This window comes from Ammospiza caudacuta, chromosome 19, assembly GCF_027887145.1.
Source record: "Ammospiza caudacuta isolate bAmmCau1 chromosome 19, bAmmCau1.pri, whole genome shotgun sequence".
NCBI classification, from domain to species: domain Eukaryota; kingdom Metazoa; phylum Chordata; class Aves; order Passeriformes; family Passerellidae; genus Ammospiza; species Ammospiza caudacuta.
Window position 1 is genome coordinate 2,037,038 of NC_080611.1, and position 16,048 is coordinate 2,053,085.

General features: G+C 48.6%; 1 protein-coding gene across 1 annotated transcript in view; it reads left to right on the forward strand.

Moving 5' to 3' along the window:
* Positions 1 to 16,048, forward strand: part of MYH10 (myosin heavy chain 10) — an 83,251-nt gene that overhangs the window by 15,340 nt on the left and 51,863 nt on the right. Inside the window, exon 3 of the mRNA XM_058817368.1 lies at positions 10,840 to 10,867. Coding sequence (XP_058673351.1) covers positions 10,840 to 10,867 — 28 coding nt within the window. The remainder of the gene's footprint in view (positions 1 to 10,839; positions 10,868 to 16,048) is intronic.

A 16,048-nucleotide genomic window follows, 5' to 3' on the forward strand; every position in this document is an offset into this window, starting at 1 on the left:
ACAAATTTTCCTCTAGTGCTTTTTCCACAGCTGACTTTCTCTTTTCCCTCTTCCCTTCCAGTTTTCCCACTGGATTTCTGGAGGAAGTGTGGCTTTGTTTTATTGTGCCTGTTTATTCAGTGACATACAAGTGCTTCAGAGGAAATATTGAGGAAAACTTGTTGACTTTTTGCTGCTAAAGCCCAGCTTGCCTGTCAATATTACTCTTGTATAATTATGCTTAGTCTCCTTTTTATCCTGTTTCCCTGAGGACATCTTGATGAGCACCAAATTAGCACTGATATTTTAGGCCTGCCTTTAATCCTGTTGCAGAGAAGGTTTATCGGAAACAGCCTCAGAGGGGAAGGGAACACTTGGTGTTGGAGGAGCCAGAACTGCCTACAGGTGCAGTGCTTCTGCCTTGAAAACATCTTCTTGAGCTATATTTGTAGTGAATCTTGATTTAAGTCCTCCCTTGGGGGCATAGCCACCCCCAGCTACGGAAGACAAGAATTGAAAGTAAAATAAGACAATTTTTTTCTTTTAAAGGTCTATTAAATCTATTAAATAAAAATGAAAAGGGGAAAAATTGTTCTGAGACTGGAAAAGTTGGAAGTGATGGTTGGTGTTCTCGGTTGTGAGGAGCAGATGGAACCTGATAAATGTGCCATTAATGTTCTTGGTGTTTTCATTACATCTTCACTTCCCAAAAGGGTCCCCAAGGCCTTTTAAGGAGTTACAGAGTGCAGGATGATGATCCCAGCAGAACTGGCTGCTTGGTAAATGTCACGTGAAGGATTTATAGGTCCCTTTATGGTTACATTGAGAATTCTGGGCTTTCACTTGGTCCACTCAGGCAGGTGTGGAATATAAATGCTCAGGTGATGACACCATTAACATCCAGATTGCTTGTACACCTCCAGGAGTGTCACATGCAGTGTGTGCATGGCTGAGTGCAGGGAGATTCCTGAAGCAGGAAACACAGTAGAAAAAACTGAAATCCATCATGCTGGAAGTCTCCTGCCTCATTATTTTTGAATTTGAAGTAGAATGATAAATACTTCTGTCAGCTGAACTTGTTTTGCAATATTTCATCTCCTTCCCCTCACCTTTGTGTTCTGGCTGTTGGTATTAAACCTGTGGGATTCAGGGGCTGGGAGTTGTCAGGATTGAAATTACTGCACCTTGCTTGGCCAGCTGTGAATGGCAGCAGGTACCTACTGAGCTTACACAATCTAGTTCTAGAAACTGCATTTTAAACTTTTTTTGTTATTGTTGGAAAAGTTTTAGTGCTCTGCTGACCTTTGTCCTTCTCTGTGTCAAAATGTGACTGGGTCCCTGTTTATTGTTCAGCTCAAGGTTGGGCACTTAATTAGCCATGATGACACTTTAAGTGCACAGCTCTCTCTGAAGGCTTAATTGCTTGGAAGTTGACATCTTTTTTATGTAATTTCAGTAACTTTGTTGTATTTACAAATGTCACAAGGGTGACAATTGTTACATAAGGAATTTTTAGTTTCCTTGGTGCCTGGGTTTTCTTCCCCCTCCCGAGGTGCAGTGCTGCAGTAGATGAGCCACTTCCATGGGCTTTTTTGGTTGATATTCTGAGCAAGCAGAGATTACTTTAAGACTTGCTGTGCAAGCTGGCCTTATAATTGAATTGTGACTGTGCCTACAGACAGGAATTCAAGGCTAAGTGCTCCCAACTTGGGAGATCATTCATGAGATGAATCATTTTGTGTGATCACTCAGTCAGCACCTGCTCCTGCACCGAAGCTTTCCTTTAAATTAAACTCCTTTTATTTCTAGGTAGTTGTGAAATGGCTAATTTGCTCCTGCTTGGCCCAAGCCTGGGATGACAGGCACAAGCAGCAATGCCTTGATGTAACAAAACCTCCAATGTGCTCTAATCTCGGCAGCAGCATGAGAGCTGTGCTGGGCACAAAGCTGGGGTTTGTCAGAACTGCTGCATTCCTGGGCTGCTGAACTGGGAGTGCAGCTATACTGCCACTGCCAGCACTTGCTGCAGCTCCTTTTTCCTCCCCTTCCTTTTAAATTTGTTGGTTTTTGGCAAGGGAGCAGCAGAGCAGGGTTTATCCCTTGGCCAGTGGGGAGAGGTGAGGGCTGCTCTGTCCTGCTCCTTGTCTGGGACCCCAGAGGTGGGGACTGTCCTGCTCCTTGTCCTGCTCCTTGTCCTGGATCCCAGCAGCACAATTGCCAATTTCTGTCTTGGTGCATCTCCAGCCTCCTCTCACTTGTCCAGGATTGATGCTCTCAGGTGTTCCTGGCAGGCTTTGGAGCCTTTCTCAAGGACTCAGGGTTGCAAGGTGTTGTGCATCTGTTTTAGAGAAGAAGGTGATAAAAGCTCATGGCTTTCTGGTCACCTTGGGCCATTCAAATTCATCCTGTTCTAGGGCTTTTTCAAAGCCATCAGATGGTGGGGAGAAGGAAAATGCAGAAGAAAAAGCAGGAAAAAATAGATGTCTACCTCTTTATGTGTATCTGCTGTGAAGTTGCTCAGGGAAGTTCTTGCAGAAAATTGGGGGAAAATAGCAGGAAATCATTCTCTGAAGGGTTAGTAAATGGAAAATACTGAAAATAGAAAATTTGCAAGAACTAAATCCTTGATCTCAGAGATGGTATAGCTGATGGACTGTGCTGCACAAAAACATTTGGCAGCAGAGCAGCCAGATGAGAGCTGCTGGAGCCATCTCTGAGGGTCCTGCTCAGAATCTGGAGACCCTGTGCTCATGATGAGCTTTGCAAAAGGAGTTTGATAACAATCCTAAGCAAAGGGGGCTGTAAGCAGTGTGAGGAAAGGCCTTCATATGAGAAGTGGTTAAAGATTGGTCAATCCTTCCCATTGTTTTGTGCTTTTTATGGTTTGGGAGTTGCTGCTGCAGACCCTGGAACCTGCATTCCTCTGTTTGTGCTTTTTGTGCATGAGCATCTTGGGAAAGATGAATTCCCTTGGTAATGCTGGAGCTGCTGCTGCTTGAGCAGGAGCTGAAGGGATGAGGGGTCTGGGGACATCTAAAAGCAGCAGGGCCTGTAAATCAGGTAGAGAGTGTGAGGAGTGAGTGGGAAAGGGATCCATCTAAGAAACATTTTTGCCATAGACTGGACACATTTTCTTTCTAATACATACAGTCTTTTCATAATACATACAATCAATCTATAATAATGTAATACTTTTAGAATACATAGACTTAGAATGCCAAGCACAAACACAGGTGAGAGCCCACATGCAGAGCTGCCTCCAGCTCAGACAGGACCTGGAGCTGCTGGAGCCAGGCCAGGGGAGGCTCCAGGTTGATGCTCTGAGGACTGGAGTTATTCAGCCTGGAGAAGAAAAAGCCCTGGGGAGACCTCAGAGCCCCTTCCAGTGCCTCAAGGGGCTCCAGGAGAGCTGGAGAGGGACCAGGGATGGCGTGACAGCACATAGGGGAATGGGTGTAAACTGCCAAAGCAGAAGTTTAAATTAGAGATTAGGAAGGAATTGTTCCCTGGGAGGGTGGGGAGGCCCTGGCACAGGGTGCCCAGAGCAGCTGGGGCTGGCAGTGCCCAAGGCCAGGCTGGACAGGGCTGGAGCAGCCTGGGACAGTGGAAGGTGTCCCTGCCATGGCAGGGGTGGAGCTGGAGGATCTCTAAAGTTCCTTTTAAATGTGCACTTTGTACAGCCCTGCTTTGAGCAGAGAGGAGATGGAACAGGAGACATTGAAAGAACAACCAGAATGAACAAAACTCCAGTAAGGAAATGACCATTCAGGTCAGATGTAACAGGAGTCTGACTCTGAAGTGGCACAGGCAGAGGGAATGGGGAGCCTCTCCATCCTTCTCTTCCTATGCAGGAACAATCATTACTTGAAATTTGCAGATAATGTGTCCAAAACAGCAAAAAGAAGCAAATTTTTTAACAGCAGAGCTAAACTCTGTGCCTCAGGATGTAGTGGGGGCAAAAAAGCCTGGGTGAGGAACACATGGACAAGAGTGCATGGATCAGGAAACTGCAGGAACACATGGACAGGAGTGCATGGATCAGGAAACTGCAGGAACACATGCACAGGAGTGCATGGATCAGGAAACTGCAGGAACACATGCACAGGAGTGCATGGATCAGGAAACTGCAGGAACACATGGACAGGAGTGCATGGATCAGGAAACTGCAGGAACACATGCACAGGAGTGCATGGATCAGGAGACTGCAGGAACACATGCACAGGAGTGCATGGATCAGGAGTACGTGAACAGGAACACATGGATCAGGAAACTGGAGGAGGATTTGGTGGCTGCCATGAGTGTCCATGGCAGGAGGATTTGGTGGCTGCCATGAGTATCTGTGCCTGGCCTTGCCCTGGGGGGTGATCTGTGCCCTGTGTGTGGCTGGACATAGCACTAAACCATGCCCTGCAGTGGCCCTGCTGTCACATTGCTGTCTCTCCAGGCTGTGGCTGGACACTCAGGGCACAGACCAAGGCATGGCCCTGCAGTGGCCCTGCTGTCATATTGCTGTCTCTTCAGTGCAGATGAGGCAGGATGAAGCAGCTTGGGAAGGAGGTCACTGCAGTGAGAGTTGCCAGTCCCCTTTGTTGAGTGGTCAGTGCTTGGTTGTTTGTTTGGAAAGGAGAAGAGCAGAAGTTAAATGAGTGAGCTTACATGGCAGATCTTAAAGCTAAAGGGCCTCCTTGAGTCATTCTCTCAGTGGACAGTGTAATCTTTGTCTAAACAGAATTATTCCACATGGGAAGTAGAACAACTTAAGCAGGGCTGATGGAGAATGGAAACCACTGCTGTGCTGAGGCTCTGCAGTCCAAATAAACCCTGTCCAGCCTGTGGCTTGCCAGCTCCTACTAATCTTGGGTTAGTGCTAAACAGAATGCAAATAAGGGCTGAAATGTAAGTGTGGGGATGGCCTGTGTGGTTTTCATTTCTCCTGGGAGGGCTCCTTGTGTGAATGAAGGGCTGGAGGAAGGCAGAGATCTGCTCCCCTGCGTGCCCATGGCTCTGTGGGTGTCAGAGCAAGTCCTGGCAGCTCTGGCCAGGGCACTTTTCCCCTCTGGATTGTCTCTGCCCTTCAGCTGAGCTGCTGAAACCCCTGTGAGCCCCAGGGCACTGAGCTGGGCACTGTGGGCATCAGGAGCCCTCACCCAGCCCATGGAGCTCCCCTGGTTCTCTCCAGACTGCAGCTGCCCTGTGTGCTCTGCTCATCTCCTGAATCACAGCAGATCACTCTCCCCAGAGCTGCTGGGATTTGTTGGGTGAGCAGCACGTTACCCATGAACTGCTGTTCACAAACACAGCAGCTATGCTGCAATTTCTGAATTAATTCTGCTAAAGATTCATTAATGGTCCTTAATAAAGGGAGTGACTGACAGTGAAAACTAAACCATATTTGAGATTCTTCCAACTTAATTAGGGCTAAAAAGTCAAACCAAGTGCCAGTTGTGGCTGCTGTGGTGGGGAATGCTGCATTGGGCAGGACAGAGTCCTGTTTGCTTTGTCCTCTCTGCTGACTCAGCCCTGGCTGCCAGGCTGAGCACGGCACACTTTTCTCCTCAGGAATTTGGGGAATTTCGGGCTAATGTTGCAAATACCTCTCTCGTGATTTGTGATTTCTAAACCAGTCTCAGTTCCCAGCTGGGCCAGTCCCCCCAGGTTGGGGCAGTGCTGGGTGAGGGAATAACCAGTGTGGCCACCTCGTGTGCTGGGACAGGCACACAGTCCCTGTGTGTGGGTCACTGGAACAAGGGCAGGGTGAGCCAGGACTGGGCTTTGGGTGACCTCTGCTATGTATCCTGCTAATTATTAACCCCATGTGCTCAGCCAGCCCAGACCTGGAGCGTGGCTCTGTGATTTATCTCAGGAAGGGACAGAACCACATCCAGCCAGCAGGACAGACAGGATGCAGAGGAAAATGGTTCTGATTTGCAGGTTGTTATTGGTCCTTCCTCAAACCCAAGCACAAATTCTGGTAGATCATTCACTCTGGCACAGCCTTTCCTTTCCCTGTCCAGAGCAGTGATCAAATGCCACCCCCATTGCTGGAGCTGACATTTAAAAATTCCTGCTTTTTTGGGAGGTGGAGGAGGCAAGTTCTTTGGCATTTCTCAAACAGGAGAAATCAAAATCCTTGGCTTTCTAAAAGGAGCCCTGTGCAAGGAGCAGAGGGCTCTGTTTATTTGTTTATTTGTAGGTGGTGTTTCATGCTCAGGTGCCACTCAGCCCACCCCAGGAAAAGCCTTTTTGAAAAAAAGCTGTTGTTATTTTACCTTCCCAAATAGCAGAGACACCTGGAGTGTTTCCATCCGTGCTCCACCCCACAGTGAGGAGGCGTTTGACTGACCCAGCCCTGGAGATGCCCTGCAGCAGGGGCATGAGGGAGATGCTGGTTGTTAAGGGTGTGTGGCAGCAGGAGCTGCAGCTCTCAGGCAGCAGGGGAAGGGCAGGAGGCTCTGGCTGTGCCTGTGCTGTGTCAGGCTGTGTGGGGACACCAGGTGAGCACAGGGCTGGAACTGCTGGGTGATTGAGGGCAGCCCTGTGGAGTGGCCTTTGGGACAGGGTTGATGGAATTGCCCATGGAGCGATGGCTGAGCAGTTTCAGTGCTCTGAGGGAAAAGTGTCTGAGCACTGATGGAGCAAAGCTGATAAATATTATTTGATAAATATTATTTTTCTAGGACTTTAAACCACTGGATACCCATGAGGAGTAGGCTGCATCTGAATTTGGTATAAATTAATGTTACACCTTTTAGGAGAAATAATAATAGTTTCTGGGAGTTCATCGCTTCACAGTTTCAAAGCAATAAGGGTTGGATGTAAAACCAATATATGAATGAGCTGGTGATGACAAGGCAAGAAGAAAGAAAATAAATGTAGTCTGAAGGTGCACCAAGAGAGATGGCTTCTCCTGAAGTGTCCTTGAGAATTTTGCCGTTCCAGAGTTCCTTTCAGCTGCTGGAAGGATAGGTGAGCAAGATCACTGCAGTTTCTAGGAGATACCTGTGGTGTTTCCATCCTTCAGTCACCTGAGCCCTGCCAGGGAGGGTGACAGTGACACTGCTGAGTGTGTCACGTCAGGTGCCTTGGCTTCAGCTTCTTTAAAACTTTAAACACTTGTAACTTGCTGGAATTTTGGTGTTAAAACTCAAAATATCAATTTTGTGTTATTAGCAAGTGTCCTGCTGCCTGCAGAGCTCCCTGGAGTGTTGGATGGGTCACTGGGGGCACAATGCTCATTTATTCCTGCAAACTGGCTTTATTTATTTATTCCTGCTCATTTATTCCTGCCCTGGCTTTGGGAAGCTGCAGAGCTGCACTGAGGAGGGTGAGCTACCCATGGAGCTGAAATGCAGAATAACCAGAGATAACAATGCAGAATAACTCTCGTGGTGCCCAGGAGTGTGCCAGGGCACATTTGGCCTGGTGGGTGTCCAACACACCAACTTGTGCCTGTCACTCTTGCTGCTGGCTCTGGGCAGAGGTGTTTGTTGGGAGTCACTGTCACAGTGCTAAGTGTTTGATGATAGTTTAGGGAGTAACCAGGCAACATTTTAAAGGCAAACACAAATTATAAAGGCATGCTTCATCTCTGTAACCAGATCTCTTCCCATGTTTATCAACCCAGCAGGAAAGTTGGAAAAATAAAATAATTGGACTTGAGGAGTGGCAGGTTGGGGACACCTGTGTGCTCTCCGTGTCATGTGGCATTCATGGAGCAGTGCTGGGAGAGCTCTGGCAGCAGCAAATCTGTGCTGCTGGGAAGGTCCTTGTCCACCAGGCACTGCCCTGTTTTCACAGAACTTGTCAGGAATGCAATTTTTAAATAACCTTGGCTAGATTGATATCTGAGCCTGTTCACCTAGAGCACAGGGCACACACACAGCAGCTCCTTGGAGCTGCTTCCACAACAAACAGGAGCCAGGAGCTTCTCCTGGGCTGGGCTGCGTGGCACCTGAGCATGAAACACCACCTACAAATAAACAAATAAACAGAGCCCTCTGCTCCTTGCACAGGGCTCCTTTTAGAAAGCCAAGGATTTTGATTTCTCCTGTTTGAGAAATGCCAAAGAACTTGCCTCCTCCACCTCCCAAAAAAGCAGGAATTTTTAAATGTCAGCTCCAGCAATGGGGGTGGCATTTGATCACTGCTCTGGACAGGGAAAGGAAAGGCTGTGCCAGAGTGAATGATCCACAGGAATTTTGTGCTTGGGTTTGAGGAAGGACCAATAACAACCTGCAAATCAGAACCATTTTCCTCTGCATGCTGTGTGCTAGCCTATTGCTTTCCCGCCAGCCTGAGCTGGGAAAGCAGATTTAACTGTTTTCACGGGGCGCACTTGTTTCATTAAAGAAGAGATTGTGCGACAGTCAGTGTCTGTATAAAAGTCACTGTTTGATAAAAATTGCAATCCGAGACAGGTTCAAGCCCAAAGCAGGTAAGGCACCTGTGGAATTGTTTTCCCAGGTCTGTGAATGAGTGATAATTCCAAAAATGCTTTTCTGGCTGGGCACTTCACCCAGGGAAGCTCTAAATGCCTTCTCCCATTCATCCCCAGTCAGTTGGTGAGGGGGATCTGGGCATCTGCAATACTTTAAATATCAGTGTAGTGCAGGGTGACTGGAGCACAGCCAGGCAGAGAGAGGCTGGGTGTCTGTGTGCCTGGGAACTGTTCTGGGACAGAGCTCCTGTGCTGCCCTGCAGACAGGCTGGGGAGAGGCAGCACCTGCTCTGAAATCAGGGCTGCAGGCACACGCTGTTATCTGTGTTATCTGGGGGAGAAGGAGCTAAAGAAACCATACATAACCCTTCCACCTTGGTCATTTGTCAGAGAGCGCCTTGTTGGAACCCAGGAAATGCAGATAATTGACTTTGTAAGGGTTGTGGCAGTTTAGGCTCCTGGACAGAGAAAGTTGAAGAGCATGGCTACACTTGCTGGGGCTTCTGGTAGTGGCAAATAAATACGACTTTCTGGACTTGTAGATTTTCTTTAAATTTAAATAGGTAAGAAAAGTCACTTATAGTGTGTATTGTGGCACAGTAGGACTGCATGGCAAATGCACAGATAACAAAAGTCACAATACAAAGCATTGACAAACTCACACTGTCTTTAAATAAATTAAACTTCAAGGCAAAGCTGTGTTTTTTGAAGTGCTAAACCGAAGAGGTCTGGTTTAGAGGAGGCTGTGCTTTTTGAGGTAATGGCCCAGCTACAGTGCCAAAATTAGCGTGAAGTTGTTTCTGGGAAGTAAGAAAAGGTAAAATCAACTTGTCACTTTACAGAAATGCCTCAGTAAATACTAAAGCTAAGAAGTTCTAACTTTCAGCTCTACTCACAGTCCCAGCCTGGCTTTCATTCAGCTGTTTCTCCTGCAAGAACAAATGTTCTGTGCTATCCTGCTCACCTCGAGCCTGTGCTGGCCAGAGCTGCTGCAGAGCCACTGCCCTGGGAGCAGCCCAGGCTCAGAGCTGCACCCCTGGCTCTGCAGGACCCTCAGCTGCCCCTGAGCCCTGCCCTGGCCCTGCTTCTCCCACCAAAATCTTACTTTGGACACGTCTTGCAGGACCTGCTGCCTGATATCAAACCTAAAAGAACATAAATAAATGTTTTACTAATGTTTCTCTTGTCATACTCCCACTGCTTTTGCCCCCTCTCATCTTGCATTTCCTGCAGTATCAGGCTTCCCATTCCTTGTTTTGGTCTTGCAGCTGTAGGGAATGATCCAGGAGCATCCCGGCAGCCTTGTCAGGAGGGTCTCCAACACTTGGAATTTTTCTCCCCCACTTTTAACGATCTGAACTAATATTCTCCAGTTCTCCTGCACTAATTCTGCTGTGTGTTACCCTTAGGAGGGATTTTTGGAGATCGATCTGCCTACAGGACACAGCCATGGGCTGCAGGGTTTGCCTGGTGAGGCACAGCCAGTGCAGCTGCTCTGCACAGAGCCCAGCCCAGCACTCCTGATCCTTGGTACATTTGAACAGCAGGCCCCAAGTACAGCTGACTACATGTTTTTAACATTTTTCAGCCAGAGAGCATCTCCATTTTTTGTCATCCTTGGTGTTAATGTAGTCTGGAACTTGCAAGGGGTGGCATCTGTGGCTCAGCCTGTGCTGGCACCTGCCTGCTCTGAAAGGCTTCAGCTGAAATGTTCTCTTGCTGCAGGTATATTCCCGTGTTCTGATGATAGAATTTTTAATATGGTACTGAAATACACTCTGTGAAGCTCTTGGCATGGTGAAATAGCCCTTGCAGGCTGCACCTGACCTTCAGGAGTTCTTCCCAAAGGTTGTGAGTGCAGCACAAAGTGCTGAGCAAGTGCTGCAGCATTTTGCTTTCCCTGGGTGTCCTTTAGACAAGGCTTTCATGAATAAGCTGAATTGTGGGAGCTCTTCGGGCCTGCATGTTTATTTAAAAAAGAGAACAAAATGCTGGGGAGGAAAGCACTTGTTTGCTGGAGATGGCAGTGCTCTTTCCAAGTGTGTGCTTGTCAGTGTTGTGTGCTTGAAACTGCTTTTCTGCTCGTGTAAGGGTTTATATTCTTACTGCATTCAGAATGAGAAGTGTTAGGGCCACTTGATCTGAAAATATAGTTGAAAGCCTTGCTGTGGAAGATTATTTAATTTAACCAGAATTTTGATTTCATTATCTGAAATGTCAGGACTTTGAGGAACTTCCAAGCTGTTGTTTGGGGGGTGTGTGCATGGGAAATGGGGGACATTATTAACATTGCTTCAGAGTGTCCTTCGAATTGTTAAACTGAAAAGATGAATGTTAGAAATACTCAATTAAAAGGAGCTGTTTTGCAGATCACAGAGCAGCGTAAGCAAAGCCCTATAACCATGTTTGTTCTTGTTTTGCAGACCGTGAGGACCAATCCATTCTCTGCACGTGAGTGATCATTTTTCATTTGGCACTTTGGGGAATCTGTGTTGTGAGAGGGGCTTTGATGCAGCTGTGGGAGGCAAAGCTTGGTCCTCAGTCTTGACAGGCAGTGGGAAAAGATATAGCATGTAGTGATATTTAATATGGGGATATAGTCAGTGATGTTTAATATGGGGATATAGCCTTTTAGTACTGTAATTCACATTATTGAGTTTCCTAGGCATGTTCTGCTTAAGAAATGTGACTTTAAAATGTCAGTGAGGAGCTCTGCATCCAACCCAGAAGCTTTAAGGAGTTCATCTCTGCACTGCTGTGCAGTAACTGCTCAGGGGGAAAGGCCTGGGGAAGACAAGACCCAGAAGTGGGTCTGGGGACCCTGAGCAGCAGCTCAGCTCTGGGTGTGCCTCCAAGGGATCTCTGAGGAGGGGGACACCAGGGCTGCCTTTCACCTGAGCAAAGCTGTGCCTGTAGCAGAGGTTTCCCTGCTTGGGAAGGCAGAGCACAAGGGGGGTTTGAGGCTCTCAGTGCTCAGAGTGCAGCTGGCAGGGGTGAGCCAGCTTCCTGCCCTCTCCCCCATGGACTGTGTGTTCCTGCAGCTTCCTGTGCTGCTGCAGGGAGTGTCAGCAGGCAGATAAGGATTCCCTGGGCTCGGGGAGCCAGGCTGGCCCAGCCCCAGCTGCACTGGACAGAAACAGCTCAGCTCAGAGCGCTGCCCTGGGCCAGCACTCCCTGTGCCAGCCTGGGCTGCAGGGGGACATTGTCCCTGCTGGGAGCAGCCTGGGGGTTAGGGGGGCTCATCTGGGCTGGAAACCTCACTGTGGCTCTGTGTGCAGGGTGGACACAGCAAATGCAGGGTCTGAGGCACAGGGCAGCTCCAGTGCTTGGGGCCCTGGTGTTGGGGATGTGCTTGGGGGGACCCTGCTGCCTGGAGCAGCGCACTGGGACACTGACTGCTGCAAGCAGGCCTGGGCTCAGTTCCTTCCTGGCATAGGGGATTCAAATCTCCATCTTGTGCTCTCCACAGAGGTGCCTCAACGCCCAGAGTCTGTACAAGACTGAGGCTGGATCCTTGCAAGCCATGGATATCATGGATGCAGGATTCCCAGGGCCTAAGGACACAGAAGCAGAAAGAGTTCTGTGCTTCATATAAAAGTTGATCTGGTTAACTCTGGCTTGGCTGGGTCTGTGGCTCCTGGTCCTAGCAGGACTCCTGTTTTGTGTGCTGCCTGTTCCGTGTGCTATGCACAAAGCAGCCCTCAAAGCAGGGTGGGATCCCAGGGTGAGGAGGAAGGCTTTGTTCCCCTGTGATTGTGGATGCCTTGGCAGTGTGTGCTTGCCCCAGGTGAATGTTTGGAAGTAGCTTCATGTTCTGTGTCTGCCCATGAACTTTCCTCTCCTTTGCATGGTCAGCCAAGCCCACAGGGCTGGAATGGCAGCGCTGCGGGATTTGGTGAATGTCCAATCTGATCATTTACGAACTGGAAAGCCTCAAAGCTCTCCTGCCTTCAACTTTGTCATTACCTCCCCTCTAAGGTCCCTGTGAGCTCTTGATCCACCTGCACTGAGTGGACAATTGATCCCTGTTTGTGTCTGGTACAGAGTGTGGAGTTTGTGCATCTCGTGCTGGGTTCCCCCTTGGCTGGGCTTGGCTCTGCCGTGCAGAGTTGGTTCCCTCTATCTGGGCTTGGCTCTGCCTTGCAGAGCAGCTGGAGCTCAGGTGATGAGGGTGAGGAGGGACACATATCCTCACATGGAGAATGCCACCACACCTCTTGAGAGAGCCTTGTTCTTTTGTAGGTCTGCATTATAAACTAGGATTTTGAGGATTAAATCCTCCTTGGGAGTGGGACAGGGCCATGGGGAGCTCCCTTGGTTGGGAAGAGATCCCATGGTTTGATCAGGAGGGGGAAAGGGTCCAGGACTGCCCTTCATTGCTGTTTCTGGTGATGAGGTAAATTTAAATTGTGTTCCCCTTCATGGCACTGGTTTTGCAGGTCCTGGACTAAGGCAGCAGTAAATAAAGTGCAAGCAGAGTGCTAACCAGCCCGGAGGTGCTTTCAGAAACTCCTGTGGCACTTCATAAAGAGTCATCTTCTCATCCCAAACTTGCTGTCTCAGGACCTGCATCACCTGATTGACCCTGATGTTTACTGAGGCTGGGAGCCCTCAGAATAATTTCTAATTTCTCCAGTAGGAGTGGTTCAGGGTAGCTAATGGGGAAAAAACCACCTCGTCAGTGGTGCCCTGAGCTGAGTGGACAGTTTGGTGTGCCTGTCATTTCCCTGTCTCCAGCTGCCTAGCAGGAATTGTCTGGGACAGAGCTGTGCCTCTGCTTGCTGAGGGTCTGCCTGCTTTGCACCTTCACCTCCCTCCCCTGCCTCTGTGGGTGAAGTTTCCTGGGTTTTTACCTTCCCCTTTCCCCCCTGCCTCTGTTGGTGAAGTTTCCTGGGTTTTTACCTTCCCCTTTCCCCCCTGCCTTTATTGGTGAAGTTTCCTGGTTTTTTACCTTCCATGGCCTTCAGAGGAGGGGCAGTCACTTCTCCAGCAATGCTATTTGAAGGACACTTTAGCAGGTCTCTGGATCCATCCCCTTTTCTTCTTGACAGCCACGAGTGCTGCTTTTGGGGGGATTCCTGGGTTTGGGGCTGTGACAAGCCCTTGGGTTCTTGTTCTTCACAGTTTGTCTCTGCAGTTTTCCAGGTGCCTTCCTTGGGTTCTGGCCCAGTGAGTGTCTGACCCCTTTGTACTTACCTTGGGAACCTTTGCACACTCTGGTCTTCAGTTCTGTTCTTCTCCCCTTCCCCATCTGCTTGTGTGAGCTGGGACTGCTGAGGCCAGGGATGAAAGTTGTAGAAGGAACTTCTTGATGGAATTCTTATTATGGATGGGCTTTTCTCACAGTGAACCATATCCAGCAGCCTCTGCTGCTCCAAGGCATCCCCCTGATTTCCTCAGGAGCAGGGATGGGATTTCTGCTGTGCCCTTTGGCCTTTCACCAACTGAGAAACCCAAATATGGTTTTTTAGAGACAGGAACAGCATCAGCGCCCAAATCCATTGGACAATCCATGGGTGAAAGCCAGATTATTGCCTGGCTGGAGAGGAGATGGGAGGAGCTGAACAAACAGCAATGGTGAGAATTTCTTTTTAGCTTTGAAGTTGGATGGTTTAATCTTGGGCTGCTAACCACTAACAGATGGTGAGGAAGGCTGCTGGAGCTCTCCTCTGCTCTGGAGTTTGGTTCATCCAGCTTTGCAATGAGAAGCAAAGGAGCAGCCCTCACCACCAGCACTTTTCTGGGGAGCTGGACTCAACCGGCTTCCATCTCATCATTCCCCCTTGGTGGGACTGCAAATGAGAGTTTATTTTGGACCTTCTCTCTGTAAATTCTTAGTTTGCTGAAAAGAAAGGAAAATATGTGTAATTCCAGAAATTTCATGTTCCTTCTAGCTTATAAGTAACAAATATATAATATAAGTGATATATTTGTGTCTAGAAGCAGTGGCTTTCAGTCTGTGTTGACTCAGCATTCATCAGTGGTTTGTGCAGAGCTGTGATGCCAGCACTGTAGCATTCCCAGACCTTCCTGCACATTTTCCTCTTTCTGTGGGATGTGAAGCTGGGCTGAAGAGCTTTTCAGAGTGTTGGATTTTTAAAATATTTTTTATTTTATTTTTCTCTTGGAGAAGCTGCAGCTGCTATTTTGTGAAGTTTTGGTGTTTCTCTGCTCACTGAGCATGCCAGGCTCATGACCAAGATGAAGAAATTTTGTTGTGGTAATTAGGAATTTGGGAAACACTGAAGAAAGTGAGCTCTGGAAATGTGCTGCACTGCACTTTGAAACACACCAGTGTGTTCTGGAGACTCTTAGCACAGAGCTCTGGCATTCCCCGGGCTGGGCCTGGCCTGATAAAGAGGTGTCCAGCAGATGCCTGCAGCCCTACAAGGTTATCTAATCTGAGCTGCCTTCCGTGGGAGTGATGGGCTGTGCAGGGAATAGAGGCTGCTTATTAAAGGCCAGCAGCAGCAAATACCAAACATTGCTGTATACAACCCCTGGCTGGGCTCCAGCTGGGAACATTCCCATGGCAAGTGCTGGGGAGATGATGGGGAGCACCAGGAGGGAAGGGAAGCAGCTCCAGAGCAGCCACGTAAACTGTAAAGCCAATTAATGATACTTTTCCAAACTATCAGTTATACCTCTTGCAGAAAATAAGGCAGGTGATTAAGGCACCCTTTAATTACAGGTCTTGTCTGTAAATATCTGTTAATTTGTAACTGGCAGATGATGTGCTCAGTTGTGCCTGAGAATAAGTGTCTCCTCTGTTCTTTGCAACCACTGTTGTCACAGGACAAAAGGCCATTGTTGGGGCTCTTACAGAGGCAGTTACTTTCTCCTCCAAACAATTTAAGTGCATATTTCCATATTTCCGTGGTTCGGGGCCTTCTGTGAGTGGCTGCTTCCATGGCAGGAGGTGTTGATGGCAGGGGAGCTGTGAGCAGCTGGGTGGGCTCTTGTGTGCTGGGACCTTGCCCAGGTGCCACTTCTGCACAGGAGGACCCAGTGCTGCCACATCAGCTTCTCATCCCAGGGCTTGTCTTGACTGAAATCCCTGGGCCAGAGGAAGAGTTTGAGAGACCCAGCCATCCAAAATATAAAATCCTGATTTTGTTTGGGTTAGTTTTCCAGGAATTTAAATCACAGAGATGATCTCCAACTGCAATCTGGCCATGCTAACACATTCCACATCTTCAGGAATAATTGTTAGAATGGAGACTGTGCCCAGGCAGGGAGATAAAGCACAGCCTGCCTTGGGACTGCAGGGCTTTCTTTGGGTTTGTGTCCCTGTGTCCTGTGCTGCTCATGGCACTTGGAGCTGCAAGGCTTTCTTTGGGTGTGTGGCTTTGTGTCCCTGTGTCCTGCTGCTTGTGGCACCTTGTGGGATGGAGTTCATGGCTCTCTGGGAAGGCAGCTGGAGAGGGGCCAGTGGCCTTCAGCAAGCAGCTTGAACCTCATCTCATTTCCCTGCAGCCCACAAGGCATTTCCCAGGTCAGGGAGGGGTGGTGGCCCTGCCATGCTGGGTGCTGTCACTGTCACAAGGTGTGTGAGTGCTTCAGACCTGCCTGGCATAAGGAAAGCAGCTGTTCCACTTCTCTTTCCTTCAGAAATGGTGTTTCCTCCTGGAA